Source organism: Rana temporaria, chromosome 10 (genome assembly GCF_905171775.1).
Source record: "Rana temporaria chromosome 10, aRanTem1.1, whole genome shotgun sequence".
Lineage (NCBI taxonomy): Eukaryota > Metazoa > Chordata > Amphibia > Anura > Ranidae > Rana > Rana temporaria.
In genome coordinates this window covers 54187931-54213655 of record NC_053498.1, presented here as the reverse complement: position 1 = coordinate 54213655, position 25725 = coordinate 54187931, and the positions used below count along the sequence as shown (strand labels likewise).

At 39.7% G+C, this 25725-nt stretch overlaps 1 protein-coding gene across 1 annotated transcript in view; it reads right to left on the bottom strand.

Moving 5' to 3' along the window:
• Window positions 1-10692, bottom strand: part of LOC120916574 (uncharacterized PE-PGRS family protein PE_PGRS54-like) — a 94843-nt gene extending 84151 nt beyond the window's left edge. The window contains exon 1 of the mRNA XM_040327624.1: window positions 10469-10692. Within this exon, the coding sequence (XP_040183558.1) occupies window positions 10469-10538 (70 nt within the window). The 5' untranslated portion in view covers window positions 10539-10692. The remainder of the gene's footprint in view (window positions 1-10468) is intronic.
• Between the last annotated feature and the right edge of the window lie 15033 nt (window positions 10693-25725).

Below are 25725 nucleotides of genomic sequence, written 5' to 3'. Positions count from 1 at the left end.
GAAAGTACTCAGTTAAAGTCAAGCTTAATGAGTAAACTCCACTGTCATTGAGAAAACATATTCCCCTCTGGGTGATCAATGTTGCGTTGCAGTGATTTTAACAAACTTTGTTGCAGATTCCTACCTTTTGTTTTTCTGAAGAAATAGCTGTTTGTTTGTCTAAATCTGTATGGGAGTTGTTTTGTAATTATTAATCAGCTGCTGCTCCTGCAGGGCTCTAATGGGGAAAATGGCAGGGTCTGTGTCCCTTTAGATGTGATTTCCTTTGGGAATAATTCACCAAAAATTCTATTTTTGTTGCAGGGGATGCTCAAAATCGATTTTTGCTGACTTCTGGGAAAATTAGTAAGCCAATCATCTAAGCAGTAAATTACATACCTGGAGGGAAGGGCATTCTGCACACCATCTGTGTACAGAATGCCCCCAGGTAGCCATATTACATTGCGATTTACAGAGAATTACATTGCTGCAGTTTGAAAGGGAAAGGTAATTTGCAATAACATTCAATTATATGACTTGCATCGTAAATATATACCCTATTTTTTTATTTGTTCATTTTTTCCCCATAAAAGTAGAGTAACCTTTTAACCTGCTCTCTTCCCCCCCTCAAAATCTTTCTTATATGTCAGTAGGCCCACACATCAAATTAAAGGGCCAGAAAAAAGTGCAAATCCCTAGACATCTATACATATACTGTACATGCAGCAGCATGCCTTTACCAATCACTATTGTACAGTAATTGTAAAATCTGATAGATGCCTGTAATCTATTCCTGACAACACCTTTTTTAAGTGACATAATCCCTTTAAGAGGCAAGGAATGGGATAAAGCTGATCTTTACAGAAAGGGTCAATAGTTGTATCTCTATAGCTGCATATAGCTATTGGTTTACAGATCATTTGATGTGATTTTGAATGATTGTACCGTCTATGCTTATGCATGTTTTCATCCATCTATCTTAAACTTAAAGACAAAGTCCCACATTTAACACATTTAATTTTTCACTTTATACAGCTCAACTGCTGCATGTTATGATTTGCAATTTCTTTTTGCTTGTAAATGCCTGAAAAATACCTTCTGCTCCTAGTGAAAATTCGGTTTCTACTCTCCCATTCCAATGCTTAATGCTTGTGAATGAGTAACAGCCCATATCGGGTGCCTACTACACTGCTCATTCATTTGTATATACACTGTGCAAAGGGAATGTTTCTTTTCTATTTTTAACAGATTTTTTTTATCAGGAAACAGAATTTAAGAATGGAGGATGGAAATACTGCAATACTACATATCAATGTTTAGTATTTATCACTTGCAGGAACAACGTGCAGGAACAACTGTTCATTTATCTTACTACTACACCTTGAGCTACCTGTAAAAGCTACAGTGTCCATTTTTTTTTCATTAAAAATCCAGCTATCAAAAAGTCCAGGACACATCATATATTAAACAATTTTAAAAATGTGTTTTAATTGAATTGAATTTGATTTAATTGTATTGTTAAATTGTATACAATAATAAGCACATGATATAAAAGATACATTTATAAATATGTAAATGTTGAAATAAACTTATAACATAATTAAAAGCCATTGTAGTTTGCCTTTAAGCGTACAATTTTATAATATGTCTGTGATTTTGTCTTTGTACTTGTCAGAAATAAATTTAGTTCCACCCTTTACATATTTTCTGAATTACTTTTAGTGTAAGTAATTTATTGAACAACGTCAAAGGTGTTCTGAGCTTTTAAGAGAGTTGGAAATGCAATGACAATAAAATAAATTGATATAGGTCCTTCACCTAAAAAAAGCAAATGGTACAATAAATAGTGCTATTTACCTACGACTCAAACCTGACAGGACTACCCCACCCTCTGCCTAGTTCTTTACAGCAGAAAATCCCTGTTGTTTTTATGTGAAATGCTTTTCAATATACATGTGTCTTGTTCATAGCAACATGGCAAACACTTGAGGTTGTTTTGTTAAGAAAGCAGAGTTACTTATTAACCTGCAAAAGGTGACATCAAAACACTCAAACTAAGGAAATGTGGGCATAAATTCAAAATATGTTATTGAAAAGCTCCTCCTGAATAGGTTCTTCATTTTTTTAATCTTAATCATAAATAATATGTGGGGGTCCCTCAGAGATAAATTAATGATTACTTCTGACTGATAATATTTTTACTTGAAAAAGGGTCTAGAAATGGTAAAAGAGTACTGTGTTTAAAGGGAAAATATAGTATATTTTCAGTTAAAAGCTAAATTCAGGCTATGCAATCAAATGCACCAATAGGTATTAAAATCTGTACAGCTTTAAAAAATGTTCAGTAACTTCCTGTCCTAGCAACACAGCAGGATGTAAGAATTTCTAACTTTTGTTTCATCCAAGCTTCTGGGGAGACCCAAATGACCTACAGGTATGGCAATAAAATAAAGCTGCACCTTTTTTAATCTATTTATTTAGACTCTTTAACTGCGTAGGCTATTTTTTGGAAAAGGAGAACATGGGGCCAGATTCTGGTAGAACGCCACAAAATTGTAAGGGCGTAATGTATCTGATTTACGTTACGCCGCCTCAAGGTTTTCAGGCAAGTGCTTTATTCACAAAGCACTTGCCTGTAAAGTTGCGGCGGCATAGCGTAAATCATCCGGCGCAATTCAAATTCGGCGGGTAGGGGGCGTGTTTCATTTTAAATGAAGCGCGTCCCTGCGCCGAAAGAACTGCGCATGCGCCGTCCCTAAAATTTCCCGGCGTGCATTGCTCTAAATGACGTCGCAAGGATGTCATTGGTTTTGACGTGGACGTAAATTACGTCCAGCACCATTCACGGACGACTTACGCAAACAACGTCAGTTTATAAATTTTCGACGCGGGAACGACGGCCATACTTAACATTGACTGCGCCTCATAGATCCAGGGGCAACTTTACGCCGGGAAAAGCCTAACGTAAACGCCGTAACTTTACTGCGTCGGCCACGCGTACGTTCGGGAATTTGCGTATCTAGCTAATTTGCATACTAGACGCGGAAATCGACGGAAGCGTCACCTAGCGGGGAAAAAATTGCAGTTACGATCCGATGGTGTAAGAGACTTACGCCTGTCGGATCGAATGGATATCTATGCGTAACTGATTCTAAGAATCAGTCGCAAAGATACGACGGCGCTAGGCAGAGATACGACGGTGTATCTGGAGATGCGCCGTCGTATCTCTTTTGAGAATCTGGGCCATAGAATATAAGGTCCAAACACAAGAGCTACATCATTTTATTTTATCTTTAGCATCCATAAGGACTCATGGTTACCCTAAAAACAAATAAATTAATAATGCATAAATGAGGAACTTCACAGAACATAATTTAACTGTGTTAAATTATTAATCATTTAATCTTGGCTAGATTCATATTTGTAGGGGGTCCATAAAAACACCTCAGTGTTTTAAACAACTCACCAGGCACTGTGTACATGGTATGATACCTGTGTCCAATATTACCAGTTTAGATACTGTCTAAGAGAAAAAGCAAGTAGGGAGGAGTTTGAGCGCTGTGATGTCGTCACACATGTTGGAAACTGCACACATGCACAGTCTCCTATGAGCTTGATTACATAGATTAGAGTTATTGACTCTGGAGAAGAGGGGCACTGTGATAAACCATTTACTCTAAGGTCCCTGAAGAGGACACCTGGCCATGATTTGAGGTTAGAAAAAAAGAAGTTTAACCTTTGATTGTGGAATGGGTTCTTTACTATTAGAGAAGTAAAAATGTGTACCCTTTGCCCAGGAAATGGTAAAGGATGAGAGTTTCAACAACTTCAAAAAAACATTTAGATGCTTTCTCCAGAAAGCGGAATAAAGAGGGCTATGGGAATTGTTAGATAATATAAATCACACTCATACAGACACATAGGTTGAACTAGGTTGAAATATTTTAGTTGGAGTGCCACCACACTTTAAGCCGGCCCTAGATGGATCGAAATTCAGCTGGTTCTACAGGGACCAGCTGAATTTCCATCCATCCATCGACAGGCTGGATGTACAGAAGTCGTCTCTCAATGGTCTTCTGAACAACCAGCCTGTTGGAAAATATTTGCTCGATCTGTGCTGCCAGCTTAAGCAGGCGGGGCTGGTGCATGCATTCTAATGCCAGGAAAGCCTCCCCACTGTCAAAATATAATATCTCCACAGGAGGGTTTCCTCCATCCAACTCAAATGTGTGGATGGGGCAATTAATTAATTTCCTTTTGTTCAAATTGAACAAAAGAAAATAAATTGTGTATAGCCTGTCTAAGCAATTGAGTTTCCCAATAGCTATGCTATGCTTGAACTGCTCTGTTCTCAGAAAACAAAGGAGCAGCACAAATCCTGGTGAAGGAATTTAAGGCTATTGTTACCTGTACGCCATAGAACCAGTCTATGACTGTACAAGATATTGTTATCTGCAAGCACCTGTTACTGCTCTTCAACCTGGGAGTCCCTTTCTAGATTAAAGGTGTGAAGAGAGCTGTCATGTTTATACCTTTGAATCAGATAAAGGTTGATATGGTTTGAGCAATAAAAACTTACTTAGGAAATTTTATGAAGGAAACTTGTCTGATAATCTTTAACAGATAAAGCACTATATTTTACAGAAGTATTTAGTTAAAAGCTGTTTTAACGACTATGGCAAATCCCAGTAGTGCACTATTGTAAACAACATTAAAGGCTCTGAGGAGGAAGTGAAGTTTAAATCACACATTGTTGTTATGCCATTATGCTGTTACTGCAGATTAGGAAATTCAGAGAAAGGAACGGTAGCAGAGTGCCCAATTACTCACCATGCTCAGCACCAGGCCATCTGAGACAATGGTGATGAGAGTGGTGCAACAATGATGACCGGACCGGATGCACTACTCCAGATGGAAGTAGACAACCTGCCTCCCCTGCAATAATGTACCACTTGTTCCTGTCAGGATTCCTGCTGCAACAAGTACCCAATTACTCAGGTCCAGGTAAAGTCTTTTGTGAAGTTGGGTGGTCTGATCTGATGATATGGTATTTCACCCACTCAGCAGGCAAAACTTTACTGCTGTTCATGATGATGATCAGAAGCATGTTTTTTTTTGTAACTGTTTTGTTCAAGTAATTATTCTCAGCTAGAGTCTTAGAGACTATGCTATGTAGGCACATGTTACCCAGAAATATTGCTGTGAAGAAACCATGTTTGTGCAATTTTATTAAATTGTTTTGTATTATTCTGAAGTGCAGGCATGTTTTTTCCATCCTGAACCTGTTGTTTTCTTGCTTCTAACTTTCCACCTGTGTAGTATGCTTATAAAATACTGATCTATAACATGTTCTATCTCAGAGGCTCAAATCAAAGCCAGGGGATGAATATAACAATGAAGCGGCTAGAATTTCTGAAGGCTAAGGTCAGCAGCTGTAGCCTCCATATTTCTCTTAAAACCTAATTAATATACACATTCTGGGCAAACATCTAGAATAACTAGATTTATTAAAGCTTTTTACATTATAGATAACATTTTACATGTATTTTGTTAAAGTGGGCAAATGTCTGTGCAATAAGCTTAAACTTTAATCCTGCAAAGTTACAAAAAATGCTTGAATGTAATTTTGTCAAAGTGTAGTAATTGGTAAAATAGCAGGTTATTGTTCGAGCCAGCCAACCAGCATTACCTGTGGGGACTTATTGTTCTAGCCAGCTACTGAACACCAAAGCTAGCAGGGTGGGGAAGGGGGGGGGGGCTAGGGGTTATTTTAACAGTGACCACCATGGCTGGAGGGGTATTTTTTCAGTCAGCCACTTATAACCAATGCTGGGAGAGGTATTTTTGTAGCCAGCCATTGACCATCAGCCCTTCTAATCAAAGTGTTTACTAATTAGTCATTGGATTGCAATAAAAGATTGTGCTGAGCGTTGACTCAAATTTTGTTTAACCATGCCCTATTAAGACCCTCCAACTATTAGCATAATATGGCCTCCATCCAGCCTTTGGCACAGCATGCTGTGTGTGCTGCTTTATTGCAATGAGTATTTTTTTTATTTTTTTTTTGCTGTGGTGTTAAACAAATGTACACATGTAGGTGGCTGGCGTGTGACATATTTCTACCTTGCTGTGAGCTTATGGAGGGCTCAATTTATAATCTTGCACACTGCATTCAGAAAACCAAAGGGCTGAATTCTCAACCATACAAACTTTTTAAAAGTGAAATAGTCAAAGGCAAACCTCTAGTAATATGGTTTGTAATGTTCTGCAGTGTATGCCTGTTTTTGTCATCCTAAACCTGTTTTTTCTAACTTCTAACCTGTTTAGCAGGTTGTTATAGTGTCTTCAAGAGACTATGCTATTCAGGCATGTTATCCTGATTGAGCCACAGAGACATTTCTGTGAAGAGTCCATGTCTGTGCTGCTTTGTATTATTCTGTGGTGTATGCTCTTCCATCTTAAACTTTTATTTTTTTGCTTCTATTATTGCAACTGTTTAGTAAATGACAGTTAAGCCCCATACACACTATCAGTTTTCCTGACGGTTTTCTCTTCAGGTTTACCAAAACCATCTAATATGAGGTCAAACCTCAAGAGTTTCAATTTGTATGCAATCAGGCAGGCCCTTGCACTACATGGTTTTGGTAAACCTGATGAGAAAACTGACAGGAAAACTGATAGTGTGTATGGGGCTTGACAGTTACTCCTTGTCTCATTATTTGGCCAAATACATATGCTTATAAAATACTAATTTACACACTTGCTTGAGTTCAGAGGATCAACTCAAAGCCAGGGGGTCAACATATCAATGAAGGAGCTAGCATTTTTAAAGGCAGAGGTCAGAAATTGTAGACTTCATACTTCTCTTATCAAAATAAGAAAGGGCTGCACCTCACGTGGGCTCCAAGTACAGATTATTGGAAAATTAAAATATCCAAAATGACACCAGAGGACACCAACAGTGGTAAAAGTACCTCTGATGTCATTTTGGATATTTTCATATTCCAATAAACTTTACTTGGAGCCCACATGAGGTACAGCCGTTTCTTATTTTGACAATTTACCATGGAGGTGAAAGTCGGGGCTAGCACTCAGGTGTGTGTTCCAGTGGGCGTATCAGTTACACCTGGAGCGGTGAATTCTTTTCATACATACTTCTCTTAGACTAGATTCACACCTCTGCGATCTAAATGTTATACAATTTTCCTTGTGATTATGTAGTACAGCTTGGATGCAACTTGGATGTGATTTGCATATTCTATGGGGTCAAAATCGTTCTGGAATGGCACCAAAGTAATACAGGAATCTTTTCCAAAATCATGCCATACAGAGTTGCACTATCATACAATTCTGTGCAACTCAATTCGCATTTGAAATTGCACTATTGTGAACGGAGCCTAAGACTTAATTAATTTACGCATTCTGGGCAAACAAGAGGTTCCTGATATATTGTATTTATTGGCGTATAATACTCTATGTTTTTTGGCTAAACTACAAAAGGAAAAACAGAAATGAATCTAATATTGTGCTTATTATGTCTAAAAGACACACAAGGAGAAACTGGCAGGAAAAAATATTTTACCTTTCTTTATATGGAATCTCTGAACAGGCTCGGCGACTTAACTGCATGAAACCATAAACTGACATTCTAAGAATGAGTGGCAATGTGAGACAAAACAAGACGCTTAGTGATGCCTGGATGCCTGGTTTCTCTGCAGTTTATTGTTTGTAGAACAGGTCAACACACTTACACAACACAGTTCTTTTTACAGAATGCAGTTTTTTTTTTATGGTGAGCCATATAACTATAATAACACACTATATCAAGTTTAGTCTTCTCATATTCTGCACCAGAAAGTTTTCACAAAGTTGTAGATCTGATCATCCTAACCATATTGGTTGTTTCATCCTCTATCACCAAACTAAACAGATTAGTTGTTAAGATCAAATCCTTTGTTTAATTCCATGGCTAAAGGGGAAACCAGTTTCGTAAGTACCTTAGTGCTTTTATATTAACTAAAGTAACATATATTCTATCAATTGTTTTTAGTAGAAAAAGGATCAAATGCATTTTTGCTTCATGTAATTTATAAACTTGGGATAAGCCTAAGCTGTTGAGAAGTTTGAATTGTTAATTTGTATCATTATCTGTCAATTAAATGTAAATATTCTTTATGTTATTAAAGTTTTTTGTTTTAAAAAAATCCCAAGAAAATACTTTATACCATAGTTCATATTTATTTTTGTTTATTTTTTGCTTGGGAGAAAATAACTATGCTTCTTTAAGTTAAACGGAATATATGTATTTGTGTAGTCTCATGTGTTGCCCACAATAGCCACTCAGCCGTTAATAATTACAAGAGAATCCGGCAGGCTGGTTGTACCCAAGTTGAATGATTGGTACATTCAGTCTGCCCATTAATGGTTCGAATCTCGAACAATACCTGCTGAACTGGCTCAGATTTGAACCATGTATGGCCGACCTGACACCTGTATCAGATTGGTGTTAGTGGACAAAACAAACAGCTCTTTAAACTTTTCAGAATGAGAATAATTTTGATTAATTTAAGCAATCACCATTGAACTTCAGCTGGGTACTACACACAATGAGAAAATCGGAAGAAAAATGCCTTACAAGACTTGATTGTTCAATTGTCATATAGTGTGTACACGACTTTCAAAATCTGGTTCAGACATTTCCTAAGGGACAAACTCCAAAATGTTCCCCGTACATTAACAGAACAAATGATTTTAGTTTAATGTGTACTGTTTTCATACGGTTCCGATTTGCTATGAAACATCGAGGAAAACCAGACGATCGTTCGCTCAATTTTCTTATAGTGTGTACCAAGCTTTAGAACATTAAAGAGATACTATGTTCTAGTTAAACTCTTAGCCCCAGTTCATGCCGGTGCGATTTGCATGACTGATTTCATTGCAGCTTGCGACTTTATTTAACAGTAGTCAATCAATCAAATTAGTGCTGGAACTCTTTTCGCTGTGACATGAGTCACAGAGATATGAATGGTTCCATTGCCGGCAAGGGGGTGCGACTTGCCATGCAATTTGGAAATTTCAAATCGCATTACAAGTCGCACCAGTGTGAACAGTGGCTTAGAGTCTATTCAAACTTGTGCAATTTGTCATGCGAATTTGGACATCAAAGTTGCATTACAAATCGCACACCATTCTTGTCAATGGCACCCATTCAAATCACTGTGACTTAAAGGTGCCTGCACTACTTTTGATGTGACTTTGATCCACAGACTGTAAAGTCAAATCAAAATCGCATCAAAAGTCACGCTCCAAAGAAATTGTGCGACTTTGGAGAGGCGCTAATGTGAAAGGAGCCTTACATCAGTAAATTCCTCTTAGACCGCGTACACACGGTTGGTCCAAACCGATGAGAATAGACCGAAGTTCAGTTTCATCGGTCCAAACCGTCCGTGTGTACGACCCATCGGTCTGTTGTCCTTCGGACCAAAATTGTAAAACTTTCTTTAAAATCGAACCGATGGACCGCTGACCGAACGGTCCAAACCAATGGTTAGTACACAAAAGCATCGGTTCAAAACCCGCGCATGCTCAGAATCAAGTCGACGCATGCTGGAAGCATTGAACTTCGTTTTTTTCAGCACATTGTGTGTTTTACGTCACCGCGTTCTGACCCGATCGGTTTTTGACATCAGACCATCAGGCCACTTCAGCGGTGAACCGATGAAAACGGTCCATCGGACCATTCTCATCGGTTTGGATCGACCGTGTGTACGCGGCCTTACATTTTACTTACATTTACTTTTTACTTTAACCATCTGATCGAAAATGAGAATAAGTTATACATTTTAGAAATGTTGAGTACTACCAAAAACTATTATGGAACCTTAAGACCCCTTTCACACTGGGGCTGGGGCTGCATTAGCGCTAAAGGGCAGCTTGTTTTAGCAATGATTTAGCGCTGTTTAAGCAGCATTTTAGCGATGTTTAAACGGCACTTTTCAGCCACTAGCAGGGCGCTTTTAACCCCAATGAAGGGGTTAAAAACACCTGTGTTGCAGCGCTTCTGAAGCACTTGTCAGGCGCTGGCCATTCATTTCAATAGGCAGGGCGTTTTAGGAGAGATGTGTACAGAGCTCCCAGACCGTCCCAAAGATGCTGTTTGCAGGGCTTTTCCTAGCATCCCGCAAGCGCACGACCCCAGTGTGAAAAGACACACTGAAATGAATGGGAGACGATTTTAAGGTGCTATTTAGAGGCTATTTCTAGTGCTAAAATGCCTGAAAACCACCTTCTTTTCATTTGTATTCTCCATGGAAGACAAAGAATGTTATTAAATCAGATAATTGTTATTTGCAGTCTCTTTGGTCAAACACCATACCCATATAGAGCACAAATGAGATCTTGGGTATCTAATGCATAAAAAAAAAAAAAAACAATTAACAAAACTTGGTTAAGAATTAGACTAATTTAAAAAAAATGGATACATATTTACCTTTATCTTCTGTAGATGCTGCGTTGAGTAGACAAAGAGCTGAGAGAACCAGAATAGGGAGGACACCCATGGTGTCAGCTCCTGGGTTACCTTCAAGACCAGGCAGTAACCACTACTTTTGCTGCTTCCACTGTAGGCTATTATGACTGAGCTGTCATCACTGTCACCAAACCAGAACTGTCCAGTGCCCAGGCTGTGAAACCTGGAGGAATGTAGGGCTGGAATACTGTCACTTCTTTTTATAGGGTGGACTACTGGAATGGGGGAGGAGGAATTTGACAGGTAAGACAGGTTCCTCCACCACAATGACAGCTCTCAGCATTACAGAATAAAACTCCACTTGCTTATATAAATGTTTCACTCTTTACAAACTTTTCATATGATTTCTGGCAATTGTGTTTAGAACCGTATTTCCAGTTTGAAATGGTTAGTGCAAACTGTTGTCAAAATGTACTAAATTTACTAAAATAATCCCCCTTTAAATAGCACTCGTCATACACTCTAGCCAAACTACACCTTGGAGAAATTGTATTATGGAGAAATTATTATTATGTAAAAAGATTGTTGAGTTAACAGGAAATTCTCTAGAAATCAATGTTTTCAAAGATTAGTTGCAAGTTCCATACTGCACATATTGTTTAGTATTTTCGGACAAAGCTTGTCTGCATTGCACTGGTGTACTCAAACCAGTCCAATTATAGATTTGTTTTAACTGTAAAGTAGACACCATTGCAACAATAAGCCTAGATGGGGTCTCTACTAATGGGCTTTTTAATTTCATGTTGGTGCTGTCAGGCACAGTGTGTTACCTGTCCTGTGCAGTACTGCAGGACAGGTAAGTGATGGATTTTTTTCCCAGAGTGCCCCACTAGACCACCAGGGAATATAAGGGAAACCTTCCAGCCAGTTACTGACTACCAAAGCTGGTATAGGGGGTTATTATTTTCAGCCAATATATAAAAGTGCAGCCCTGCACTTTTATATATTGGTTTTTGTGCACATGCCTATGGGGATGTGATTATTGCTAGCAGCTGGTCTTTGAATACCTTTTACACACATACACCGTGTTTTACATATATAATTAGTGTTGTTTTTTGGTTAGCTCGCAAAATTCAGCCAGCCACTGACTTCCAATACTGAGGGGGATAATTGTTCCAGCCAGCTACTGACCACCAAATGTTTAAGGGAGTTTATTAAAAAAGTCAGCCCCTAGGGGGAGGGGGCACTTCTTACCAAAGTGGCTGCTCTAAGCAGTCACCAACTATTTTTTGAAAATTTTCTTTAAGATAAGTCTAATAAAAATAGGTAATGTTATGCGGCTTACACACGATCAGGCTTTTGCCCGGCCAAATCACATCAGAATTCCAATGGAATTCCATCGGAAAAATATAGGACATGTTCTATATCTATATCATATTCTACTTCAGTTACAAACATAAACAAACAAATATTTGTGGGGTCCCCTGCCAGTGCTGTTCGCTCATCTTTTTCTTTGAGTGCCCCCGTAGTAAGCTGCTTGCTATGGGGGCACTCATGCAGGTGTCCTCCCAAGCCAGACTATGTGCTTAATTACAAAAAATGGGACCCACCTCCCCTGGTTGTGGAAAAAGTGCTGCTAGCCCAATAACATATATGGAAAGGACAAAATACTCCCAGGAGCCTATGAGCAGCTTGCAAGTAAAAAAAATACTTGTTTTAAAAAAAATATATATTTTAAATTGATAAAAAGAATCATCATCAAATAAAGAGCAATATCAAATTACAAAAGCAGGAGAAGGGAAGATACATAAACAAAAAAGGACAACAAGAAAAGCTCTGGTGTACATAATTCTTTCATAATGGATGTCGATATGAGTTGATTGCCGTTAGAGATAATCCCAACGCGTTTCAATCTTAATGTTATATTTGATCTTCAGGGATTTGTGAACATCTTTGGTGGAAACAGAATGTTTATGGCTAGAGCAGAAACACAAGATACATCACTCCAGTGTGTTCTCACAGAGGTCAGGCATCCAAGGGATGGGCAGGGAGTCCAGTTCTGTCTGATTTTACCATATGTGGGTCTCAGATATAATATATCGATCTGTCCAACAGGTCAAAGCAGTGGTCAGGTTGTATATTCATCACAAGATTGATGGCATTCACCATGCCTCACCGTTATATTATCCACATATGGGTGCTTCTTTACCACATGATTCTATCCTGGAACTGTCCAATGCGTTGTCCGCCTGGGAAACCAATTCATATTGACATTCATTATGAGAAAATGTATGTACACCAGAGCTATTGTTGTTGTCATTTTTGTTTATGTATCTTCCCTTCTCCCACTTTTCTTATTTCATATTGCCTTTTATTTGATGATTAATTTTTTTATCAATGTAAAATAAAATAATATGTTTTTTAAAAAACAAGTTTTTCTTTACTTGCAAGCTGCGCATATATGTGTGTAAATCCAGTTTTATAAAGACTCCAATCACACACCTTCCTGGAAACAATGCTTTCTGGAAACACCTTCCTGGAAACAAGGCTTTCTGGAAACGCACCTTCCTGGAAACAAAGTAATGGGTGCTGCAGCAATTACCAGCTGCCTTGATGCAAAGATAATGTACATATTCACAAGTACACCAGGAATCTATTCAAAGGTTTTTATTGCTGATAGATCACATCACAAAGACAAATCAACGTTTCGTAAATAAGTGCATACATATACACACAATACAACTTCCTGATTAAGGAAAGGTTTTTTTATCTTATTGCAGTGAATGATTAAAGTAAAAAATGAAAAAAATAAAAATAAAAAACTTGGCCCGGATTCACAAAGCACTTACGCCGACGTAGAACAAGATACGCCGATGTAAGTGCAAATGTGCGCCGTCGTATCTGTGCGCAAGACCCACAAACAGAGATGCGTCTAAAAACAGGCTACACCCCGCCGATGTATCTTGCTTATGCCGGCGTAGAGTGGGCGCACATTTAGGCTGGGAGCATGGTACCGCTCCCATTGATTAGTCGTTCAAACATGCAAATGAGGGAAATACGGCGATTCACGAACCTGTGTGCGCCCGACGCAGGCTACGAGAGGTGCGCGTAAGTTGTACGTCCGGCGTAAAGTTAAGCCCCATAAAAAAGGTGTAACCCAGCAGCAGACATGCAAAGGTCTGCTCCAGGGAACACAAGCCGGCCAAACCGGCATATTTTACGTTGGACGTGTGTCTGGCTAGGCGTAGGTTACGTTCATGGCGTACGCAGTGATCCAGCGTATCTTAGGCAGTTGTTCCGACGTGGTTGTGAGCATGCGCAGAGGGATGCGTCCACGTCCTGGCGCATGCGCAATTCATGATACGCATCTGTCTGGCGCTCGGACCATCATTTGCATGGGGTCACGCCTCATTTGCATGGCTCACGTCCACTTCCACCTACGCCATCGTACGCCTTCGAAACCCAGCGCTGTTTTGGGAGCACTGGCTTAGTGAATTCCATGCTTCCCTCTCTGCGCTGCGTTAGCATAGCGTATAATATTTGCGCTATGGCGGCGTAATGTGCGCCCGCTCTCTGTGAATCTGGGCCCTTATTCCTTTAGAACCACTAAAAAGGCTATGTTCACCTTTATGAAAAAAAATAACATGGGTACACATTTTTTCAGGAAAAAAAAATATCCACTTGTTATTTTTTCATGGAAGCCTGCAGATTATTGCACCCTCGGGTGCAATGTCAAGCTCCTGCAGATACTGCCTCCTGCCCTGTACGGCCTGTCAGTTTCAGAGCAGTAGTTAGGGTGAGTGGACTACGAGCATGCTGACCAGCACCCTCACAGTCCGTGAAGCTACAAGTCTGTCTGCCATAGTGAAAGTTTATCCTTTCACAGATCCCTGAAAATGAATGATGAGGCTGCCTGTCTGAAGCCCTGCATAGCCATGCTGATTTTAAAAGCGACAATTGCTTTGCAGGAGAGGAACCCCTGCTCACTGTCACAGGGAGGGGGCTCTGGAGGTGGGAGGCAGGTGATTAGCTGCATGTTACATGTTACATGTTATACAGGTGTAACGTAAAAAAAATCCTGCCCTAAGTGTAAAGGATTCGGGCTAACACATATAGAGACTGCTGCACCAAAATCACAATCTAGATACAAGATGTGTAAAATAATGTGTACTCAATAAATCAGTGCACTATCCATGAAAATAAATAATGATGGATGGTGCAATCAATTCATGAATAAATAAATAAAAGTGTATCAGATAAATATGTGATTTATTTTTTCACTGTATTTTGAGCATGTATACCTGATTTACTTATATTTATTTATTCGTGAATTGCTTGCACCTTTTATGATTTTATGTTTATTTTGACTTGCTGATTAATTGTTGGTTTTCATTATTTATACACATTTATTTATGCATGTTTAATCCAAAGGGATAGCAGACCGATTTTACTTAGTAATATGTAAAATGTTCCTAAAGGTGAACCTATCCTTTAACTCTAAGGTCAAAACTGAAATGTTTGGATTTTTCTTCACTATAGAGATAAGCCAACATTAATTCACTAAATACAGGACATATACCCTGGCTACTATATGTGAACACTGGCTAAAAAAAATATCCGATGGTGAGATTGTGCACAAATAAATATAAAAAAACTTGTGTCATTGTGAAGTAGGTATTTGAGATAAAAGGGTGTGACACAAAGACATTTTTTTTTTACCTGGGGGAAATTTTTGAAAGATAGATGAAACATAGCATGTATGCTTAGCTCAATATGATCCAAAAGAAGACCTGCACACCAATGATGTCTTCACAGGCAAAACTTTTATCAGCCGACAAGGCTTCAGCTTAATCAAAGGGGTCAAGTATGCTATTCATGCTATTCTTAAACAGATTAAAGGCAGAAAACTGTGAACACAAATGTGCAACATCATACAAGCCTTAGAAGTTATCACGGTATCAAAGCATGCCTACAAACATGCAGCTTGACACGTACATACTGTATTATTTATCTCTGTTTTCATCAAATTCATCAAAGGTAGGGCAGCCACCTTTTTCCCTTTGCTAATGTAAAGAATTGAGGTTCTTACCTTGACTTATTATCCCCAATTGTCTTCTACAGTAAAAATAAAGCATCATAATCTTAATCTGAACTGTTTTCATTCTAGTAAAATTAACTATCATCATTGTTGGGTGACAGCAGGCTGGGGCTCAATGGTGGCATAGAAGTAAACACTGTACATAGGTACAGATTAAAAATATTTTTACAGTGTGAGGGAAAATAAAGCAGCAACACTTACTATACCAAAGGTTCTTGAGCAGCTCAGGTCTGACCCCAGCTTAAAACAAACCCACGGGTTTTGAGCTTGTGTCAATGGCATCAGTTTGACATCAATTTGAGAGGCTGCTAAGATTATTCAGAATTTATTGACAGGTACATTTGACCTTCAGTTGACCTACTTCTGAACTTTAGTTTACTGCTAGGGATGAGCCGAACACCCCTGGCTCAGTTCCCACCAGAACACACGAACAGGCAAAACAGTTGTGCGAACATGCGAAAACTTTTGAAGTCTATGGGAAACGAACGTGAAAAAGTAAAAGTGCTCATTTTAAAGGCTTATATGCAAGTTATTGCCATAAAATTGTATGGGGTCTCAGGTACTGCCCAAGGGGACATGTATCAATACAAAATGTACTGCTGGGTCCCAGCAATATAGATACGATTTAAGGAAAAAAACGGCATGGGTTCCCCCACCCCAGCCCATACCGGACCAGGTCTCCATACCAATTTGTTTTTTAAAACAGCGTGGGGCCTCCAATAAAATCCATGCCCGGCCCTTCGGTCTGGTATAGATTTTAAAGAGAACTCCATGCCAAAATGTAAAAAAAATTGGTGTGGGGTCCCCGACAAATTACATACCAGACCCTTATCTGAGCATGCAGCCTGGAGGACAGGATGGTAGGGCGACCAAGCACCCACCCCTCCTGAACCATACCAGGTCACATGCACGCAACATGGGGAGGGTGCTTTGAGGTCCTGAGGGTGCTGAGGGTGCAGTGGCCTCATCCCCACAACCCTTGCACAGCGGTTGTGGGGGTCTGTGGGTGGAGGGCTTATCGGAATCTGGAAACCCCCTTTAACAAGGGGAACCCTAGATCCATGTGAAAGGGTATCAGGTACAAAAACAAAAGTGTCCCATGATGTCCATTCTTCTTCAATCGTGGCGCAGATGGACCCAAAAAATATGACCCCGCCCCCCTCTGATGGCACACGATGTCTGAAGGGGCAGGGTCACTCGGTTACATCATCGGGTGACCCCGCCCTTGCTTATATAACAGCTGTCACCCTGAAAAGACAGCAGTTGGTGGGACGCTTCCCATCGAGGTGGTGCTTTTTTTTCTATTTCTCTGCTCCGTCAGAGCTGTGATTTTTAAATTTTTTATAAAGGAATTGTCAAAAACTGTCTTTTGTGGTTTTTACTTTTTGACACTTTTTTTAAATGTGTAGGGGTACAATGTATCTGTGGATCTGGGGGCCCCCTTTAAAGGCCTCCATATCCACCGGGCAATGGTTGAGTGGATGAGGCCCTTGTACTCAACAACATGGGGACAATTGTGCTTTTTTACATTTTGGCGCAGGTTTCCCCTTAAAATCCCTACCAGACCTGAAGGGCCTGTTATGGATTTTGGGGGGACCCCCACAACATTTTTATTTTTATTTTGGGGGGGTTCCCCTTAACCACTTCAATGTACTGTGTTATATATACTACACTGCCTGCACTGCCTGAATATATAGTCTACACGGAATATGTGGTCTACACTAAATGCAGAGTATATATATATATATATATATATACACACACATATCTCTCTTACTCCCCTCCTCCCCCTTCCCCTATGTGAGCAGTGACAGAGCTGTGACTTTTGTGTGTTCTGCAGCTGCCGGACTTAACCCCTCACTTCCCTGCTGTGTGAGCAGAGCAGAATGTGTTAATTTTAACTCTCACCTCTCTGCTGTGTGAGCAGAGTGGGCTCTGTGTCAAGTCTCCAGCTCACTTCCTTCCCCCCTCCCTCTTGGCAGCAGAGGATCTGAGCCAATCAGCATCAGGAAGGCTTGCTATGCAGTGGCCCCCATAGATTCTGTAAAATCTATTACTAAGGGCAATGCAAGTGAAAGGAGGCTGATGTAGCTGTGGACTTCACTACCCAGTATTCCCTGCAAAACAGAGAAGGAGAGATTTCCTGGGCAATTCTGAAGAAATATGGGTCTTTTGTGGAAGAAAGCCAAGATGTATAGACACGTGGCCTTGGCTGGGACTCTGCAGAGACCAGGGTGCCATCACAGAGTGGTGCAGGGACCAAAAAAAGCAGACATGAGCCTGTGCAGAGATTAGGTGCTCTTGCTGTGCCTTGGAACCAGAGCTAAGAGACCCATTTCCATGTGTGCCTACATCAGAGAGACTGAGCCTTGTGAGGACTTGTTTAGGGGGACTGAGTCGCCGGGGCCTGGGTACCGAAGACGGCAGACTGTCAAGGGATTTATACTGAAGACAGCAGACCGCAAAGAGATCTGGACCTGTGTACCAGCAGGGGTGAACTTGATCTATTCCTTATGGAATCCTGTGTACCAGCAGGGGTGAACTTGACCTATTCCATACGGAATCCACCAAAAAACTTTACGCAAACCCAGGCATAAGTTTTACACAAAGGCTTACAAGCCAGACACGTTCTTAGCCCTCGCCCTTCATAAGGTCGACCATACACCTAAGTCTGTATGGCTGAAACACTCGCAACTCTTTTAAAGTATTGCATGAATTAACCACAGACTAACTGACCTATACTCTGCTTCAGGCACATTCGACCAGGCAAGAGCCGAGACTCTTTTTTCTCAAATAAAATCCCCCAAATTTCAAATTTCAACCTCCTGTACTGAGAACCTCGGCAAACCCATCACATTCTCAGAAGTCCTCACAGTGATTAAACTCTTAAACCTCACAAACGTCCGGGGCCAGGACCTAATGGCCCATCAGCCACCTTCTACAAAAAAATTTGAAGATCTCCTCACTCCTTACTAGGGTCTGAAACTTTGACGGCAATTATCTCTATGATCCCCAAACTCCACTCTGGCGACACGTTGTGGTCTAATTATTGACCCTTTTCTGTCATAAATCTGGATATTAAAATCCTAGCAATTCTCTTGTGCTGCCTGAACTTAATCATTGGTTCCCTAACCCACAGGGACCAGGTTGGCTTTTTTCCCATCCTACCAAGCTGGCGACAACATCCATAATGCTATACTCCTGGCTCATACAGTTCGCAGTCGTTGAATCCCGCCATGCTTCCTTTCCCCTCGACATCCATAAGGCCTTTGATACAATCTCTTGACTTAATCTCCAGTTTGTCCTACTCCAAGCTATTAGTCATGGCAAAATTGAAAGTCGTACTGTTGGATAAAGTGTCTCACTATGAGAAGGTTTAGAGCCCTTGGGTTGAGAACTATTTACCCTCCAACTTTGATAGAACATTATTACTATCATAAGTACTCACATGCATAAACACAGTGCAACTCAAACATCACACTTTAGATGACCCATTATTTAAAAGATTAAATAAATATTTATTTATAAAGAAACATGTTCTTTTTATTAGAAAAAAGTTAATTTGTTTGTACAAAAGATTAAATATGAGCTATGGTTATTACATACACAGTGATGCAACTAAAATAGATGGTAACAATGTACAACATGGAATAATATCTACAGGTTGTATTTGCAACATAAGATGTATAAGAATACCCCAATGCATTTCGACCCCTAGAGTTGCGGTCTTCTTTAGCGGGTTTTTTATTCAAAAAATACATCAAAAATGAATTCTTAACATATTTTTACATTGTAAAAGATTATTTTGTATGTATGTATGTATTGAATTTTGAGGGGAAGTAGGGCTTATGCCTTTCTTCCCCTTAAAAATGAAATACATACACACAAAATAATATTTATACTAAGGTACATATAATATAGAACTATTAAGATACTTTATACTCAGTGGGTTCTTTCACTAAAAGTCTTTACAATTATCCTTACAAAAATGATCTCCACCAATCCATTCTGATTGCTTGAATTATAAATTGCAGGTGTTCCCACTCTCACTCACCCCCACTTGTGACCACTTGCAAGCCCTGTGAACCAGGGTCTCACCCTGGCTGGTTTCGGAGGCGACACATGTAGGTCCTGGATCATTCGAATGCATTTGTTTTTTAAGTCTCTGCTATGCAAGGTTTTCTACTTGAAGGGTAAATATACTAATTCAAATACTAATCCATGTTAAAACTTTCAAATGACAACACAATATGAAGTAGCTTTTTTACTATTATAGGAAATTATACAATGTAAAAATATGTAAAAAAAAATATTTTTGATGTATTTTTTTAAATAAAAAACTCCCTGAAGAAGACCGCAACTCTAGGGGTCGAAATTAGGGATTAGGCGAACGTCCCCCCCCCGTTCGGTTCGCACTAGAACCTTCGAACGGACCAACCGTTTGCGTGAAGATTTAGAACCTCATTGACGTCTATGGGACTCGAACGTTCGAATTCAAAAGTGCTCATTTTAAAGCCTAATATGCAAGTTATTGTCGTAAAACATGTTTGAGAACCCGGGTCTTGCCCCAGGGAACATGTATCAATGGAAAAGAAAGTTTTAAAAACGGTTGTTTTTTCTGGAGCAGTGATTTTAATGATGCTTAAAGTGAAAAAAAAAAATCCTTTAAATATCGTACCTGCTGGGTGTCTATAGTATGCCTGTGAAGTGGCACGTGTTTAGAACTGTCCCTGCACAAAATTAGATTACTATAAGAAAAAAAAAATTTAAAAATGGCTTGCGGCTTTAATGCAATGTCTGGTCCCTGCAATATTGATGAAAATCATTAAGAAAAATAGCACAGACACAGACAGTACACACACCACGTAGCTTTGGGTGCACACTGCAGAGGACACGGGCAGTACACACACCACGTAGCTTTAGGTGCACACTGCAGAGGACAATGGCAGTACACACACCACATAGCTTTAGGTGCACACTGCAGAGGACAATGGCAGTACACACACCACATAGCTTTAGGTGCACACTGCAGAGGACAATGGCAGCACACACACCACATAGCTTTAGGTGCATACTGCAGAGGACACGGGCAGTACACACACCACGTAGCTTTAGGTGCACACTGCAGAAGACGCGGGCAGTACACACACCACGTAGCTTTAGGTGCACACTGCAGAAGACACGGGCAGTACACACATCACGTACCTTTAGGTGCACACTGCAGAAGACACGGGCAGTACATACACCACATAGCTTTAGGTGCACACTGCAGAGGACACGGGCAGCACACACACCACGTAGCTTTAGGCTCACACTGCAGAGGACACAAGCAGTACACACATCATGTAGCTTTAGGTGCACACTGCAGAGGACACAAGCAGTACACACATCATGTAGCTTTAGGTGCACACTGCAGAGGACACAGGAAGTACACACACCACGTAGCTTTAGGTGCACACTGCAGAGGACACAGACAGTACACCACGTGAGAATACTGCAGCTAGCACAATCACCTGCCTGCCTGTCAGTAAATTAGGAAGAGCAGATCTAGCTAAACTATAAAGTGTATAAATATATATACAACACCTGGGATGCATATTTATCCTCTACACACTGTAACTTTAACTGACTAGCCTGCCTGCCTGCTCTATCTACCTACAAAAAATGACACTCTCTCTCTGTCTTCTCTCTCTTAACCACCGCAACACACTACACAAGGCCGACCTGCAGGCGGCCTTTTATCGTGTGGGGCGTGTACTAAACCCCCTGAGCCATAATTGGCCAAAGCCACCCTGGCATTGGCCAATTATGGCTCTCCGTTTTTTGCAAGCTGTGATTGGCCAAGCATGCGGGTCATAGTGCATGCTTGGCCAATCATCAGCCAGCAATGCACTGCGATGCCGCAGTGAATTATGGGCTGTGACACGCCACTCAAATTTGTCGCGAACGCCCCAAAACGTTCGTAATTCGACCAACGATCGAACATACGATGTTCGAGTCGAACATGAGTTCGACTGAATACGAAGCTCATCCCTAGTCTAAATGCATTGGGGTATTCTTATGCATCTTATGGTGTAAATACAACCTGTAGATATTATTCCATGTTGTATATTGTTACAATCTGTTTTAGTTGCCTCACTGTGTATGTAATAACCAGAGCTCAAATTGTAATCTTTTGTACAAACAAATAAACTTTTTTCTAATAAAAATAACCTGTTTCTTTATAAATAAATATTTATTCAATCTTTTTTTGCTGCTAAAAAACCCAGTGGGGAATTCTTCCATTTGTAACTACTATTACTAGGGTGCGCAGCCTCCTTCTGACTCTCACATATGTGTTTGTCTATGATTGGGGTTACTATGGTATTGCTTTTTCCAGACTTTGGTATGATATGGTTCTAATGTGTCATGTTTTTGTTTTTATTTATTTTTGTACTACGGTATTCCTTTTTCCAGACTTTGGTATGATATGGTTCTAATGTGTCATGTTTTTGTTTTTATTTATTTTTGTAATGTGCCACTGGTTTAACGAACACTGACGACACTGATTTTGTTATGATCGCTACATTACAATGCATTATTGTTGTTATGTTTGTTTGTACCAATCCTCATTTTAATTTCAGTTCATTGTACTAATCACCTCATGACACTCTGTTTGTAAGTGACATGTTTACTGTATTTATCCTTCCTTCACCAATAAAACATTTGAACACGTAAAAGCTGTGCGCTTGCCTGTCACTTAACATAAGAGGATGCCTTTGTAGGTAGTTGATTAAGTGGACCATGTCTGTAAATACAATGCAAATGGAACAGTTTATCTGTTCCTATTGCAATCCTTATTATTTTCAATGTAATCAATGGGGGGGGGGGCAAAGCTGTTACCTTACCTCAGCCCCCATTCTGTCTTAATTCATCTTTGTATCACCCAGGAAATGTAACAAGGTCAGTGTATGCATTTAAAGAAAGGACTAAGAACTGTTGGCTTTAGGGTCAACTCCCCAACATACCCATTGACTCAAGGGACAATTTCCCCACTGCCCTCCGGGTCAGATAACTGTATCTATTTGTGACCCACTACTTTGTTACTAGATTACATCTACTTTGTTTGGTCTACATATTTTCTGCATGGCTATAAGATTTCACAAGTGACCATTGTTTTATTAGTTTTGCATATCTTGTTTTGTGTATTTGTTCCACTGTAAAAATGAACCATAATGGAAAAATGCATACAACACTTCCCTGTATACTGTATTCTGCAGGGGGGCTAAATCTGTATGGCTCTCAGGTTTCATTCTTCATCCCTGAAGCATTAGTCATGCTCACCTTTGAAAGAAGTAAAACAGTGAGAACAGCCTCAACCAGAAAAGTAAAGGCTGCTAAAGAATGTTAACTAAGTATACATGGTTATGCTGAATTTTCAGTAATCCAAGCAACTGTAAAATCCCTGTGATTTTTTTTTGTGCTGTACTTATGCATAACTAAGTTCCTTTTCTCATACTTGTAGGATTATTTTTTTGCGGATTTTTATGCTTTTTTTATTTTATTTCCGTCAAGCACTGCAGGGCAGCAAACATGTCTTATACAGTCAACGCAAGTTTCCTTGAGAGTCTGATTCTGCTGTAACTATGCTTCATGTCTTTATCAAGAAAACCAGTCAACAATGAACCCCTGTAAGAATATAAATCTCCATTATTTAGTTGCTATGATATTGAAGCCTTACCTTTTGTGGTTACTTTTTTTTATGTTACATAAAATAAAATAAAACACAGGTCTATCCAGTTAAAACTTTTTCTGTGTGTATGTATTTGTGATTTTTGTTCTCTAACAATTCCCATAGCCTGATATAGTCTGCTTCCTGAGAAAGCCATCTAAATTTTTTTTGAAGATGTTGACACTTTCAGCTAGTACCACTTCCTGACGGAGGGAGTTCCACATTTTAAAAGAGAAGTACGGTATTTCCATAATTTTCTTCTGGGTAACAGAAATTTCACTTATTTCTGCACTTCTGTGACTCAGATTCAGCCGACAGCAGGCTAAAGTCTGCTGTTGCTGGTTCCTGGCTATAAAGGGATCCTAAAAATTGTTAATATGCAAATACAGTGCTACCTAATGTGAAAAAGGTACAAAATGTGATAATAAACAGCGCTCACAAATTAATACATGAAAAATGAAACAACATATATAATATTGGTACAGTGACACAGTGAAAAATATGTGAATAATCCACCCTCTAAGTGAGATAATATATACGTGTCCAAAATATGTGCCAAAATTGCACCAAAAATAACAGGTTGGCAAAAAAGTCCATTAACTGACTAGGTGAACATAAATAAAGTTCATAGGTGAAAAACAGAAGAAATTCCTTCACAATCTTCAGTGAGTGCTTTCACCACACCATAGTGACTACGTGCTTCCACCACCAGAAATGCAAACTCACCGCAACAAATGGCCTGACACTCTCGTGTTTAGGCACACAGGCTTTTTAACTGACCCACTCAGTTATTAATTGATGGAGCTCCTTCTTAGTAGAGTGGAGCATTCAGTTAAAAGGGTGAATATCCGATGCAAACAGAAAACTCCAAGATGACAGCCATATGCAATGAAGAGAGAGAGCACAATAGTGTGATATTGTAACACAACTTTTTAATAACACACTAGAAATCTCCCAAAAGTAGCACTCACAAACATAATTCTTGTCAAAAGCAGTGAATGAAATCCAAAAATAGCACGGTGTACACACAAACGAAAATAATTTTTCTCCAGGTGAACTAGTGGTCACAGCGGACCAACGAATAGCCCAAGTTATTACTCACAGCCCTTATGCAGGTGGTACTGGAGCTGCTGCTCAGGTGATTAAGCTGGTAGCAAAAAAATAGACCATTCCACGTCCAAACTAGCAGGTTAAGGTAGCGGTTGTGATTGCTAAACACAACCGCTTCACATATTTTTCACTGTGTCACTGTACCAATATTATATATGTTGTTTCATTTTTCACGTATTAATTTGTGAGCGCTGTTTAATATCACATTTGGTACCTTTTTCACATTAGGTAGCACTGTATTTGCATATTAACAATTTTTTGAATTTATACTTTTATAGCAGCAGCTCATGTATATTTAATAATTTATTCATTTATTTTATTAATATCACTATAGTTCACATTTATTCTCCAGCTACGCGCAGTGAGGGTGGCCACAGTAGACGGCCTTTATTTCCACCCCCTTTTTCCATATAAAGGGATCCTGACAATAATGCTGGCATCCACCCAGGTGCCTAACGGGCAGCTAGTTCTGTATCTCAACACTCTGCTGCATTGACCGGTGCTTCAGTGAGAGCTGGAAGGGAAGAGCAGAGAGAGGTGACAAATATACCAATTGAGGTCCTCCCCCTTATTAATTTTGTTGCCCTTCACCCAACACTTTGTAATGCAGCAACAACTTTCCTGAGGATTAGTGTCCAAAACTTAAAGTGGTATTAAACCCAAAACCCAAAATATATTTCAGCTTACCAGTCATCATATGTGGTGTCTGCATTTGTTCCCCGCAGTTTTCACCTGGTGATCTGGCCAGTAACACACTGTATTAGAATGCCTACACTAGAAAACTTAAGCCAAACTCAAGTTCACTTTTTATATGAAAACCTCTTAGTGTAGAAAAGAAACATAAAATTATAGTACCATCATCCTAGAGATCAATTTTGAATAGAATAAGGGTTAATGGGACCCCAAAGGCCCAAAAAGCGTTATGCTGTTATAAAAACATGCGGCCTTGTATTGTGATACACACCTGGCCCTGGGATATGCTTGCTGTTTCACCAAACACTAAGTAAGTACTTTGACGGATTCTCTTCAGCTCCATCCCTGACCCTATGTGTGTGTTTTTTTAAACTGGTTCTAGACCTCTTATTGTTTGACTCTTTATATCCCTTAGGCTGCTTACTTATAAACAAATCCTCTTGTTGCTGGCACACCTTAACCGGTAACTCACAGCTTCTTGTGTGGCCTTTGATTATTTGCCGCTAACTTCCACATAGGTCCCAAGGCCCCCCTATCGCTAATATCTCTATACAGGTATAGTGTTATATATAATCTCACTTATGTTTTATTTTTTTTGTGTTTGCTTCACATTTAATTCCTTCATCGTCATTACTTGATTCGGTCCTTCTTCCCTCCCCCCCTCCC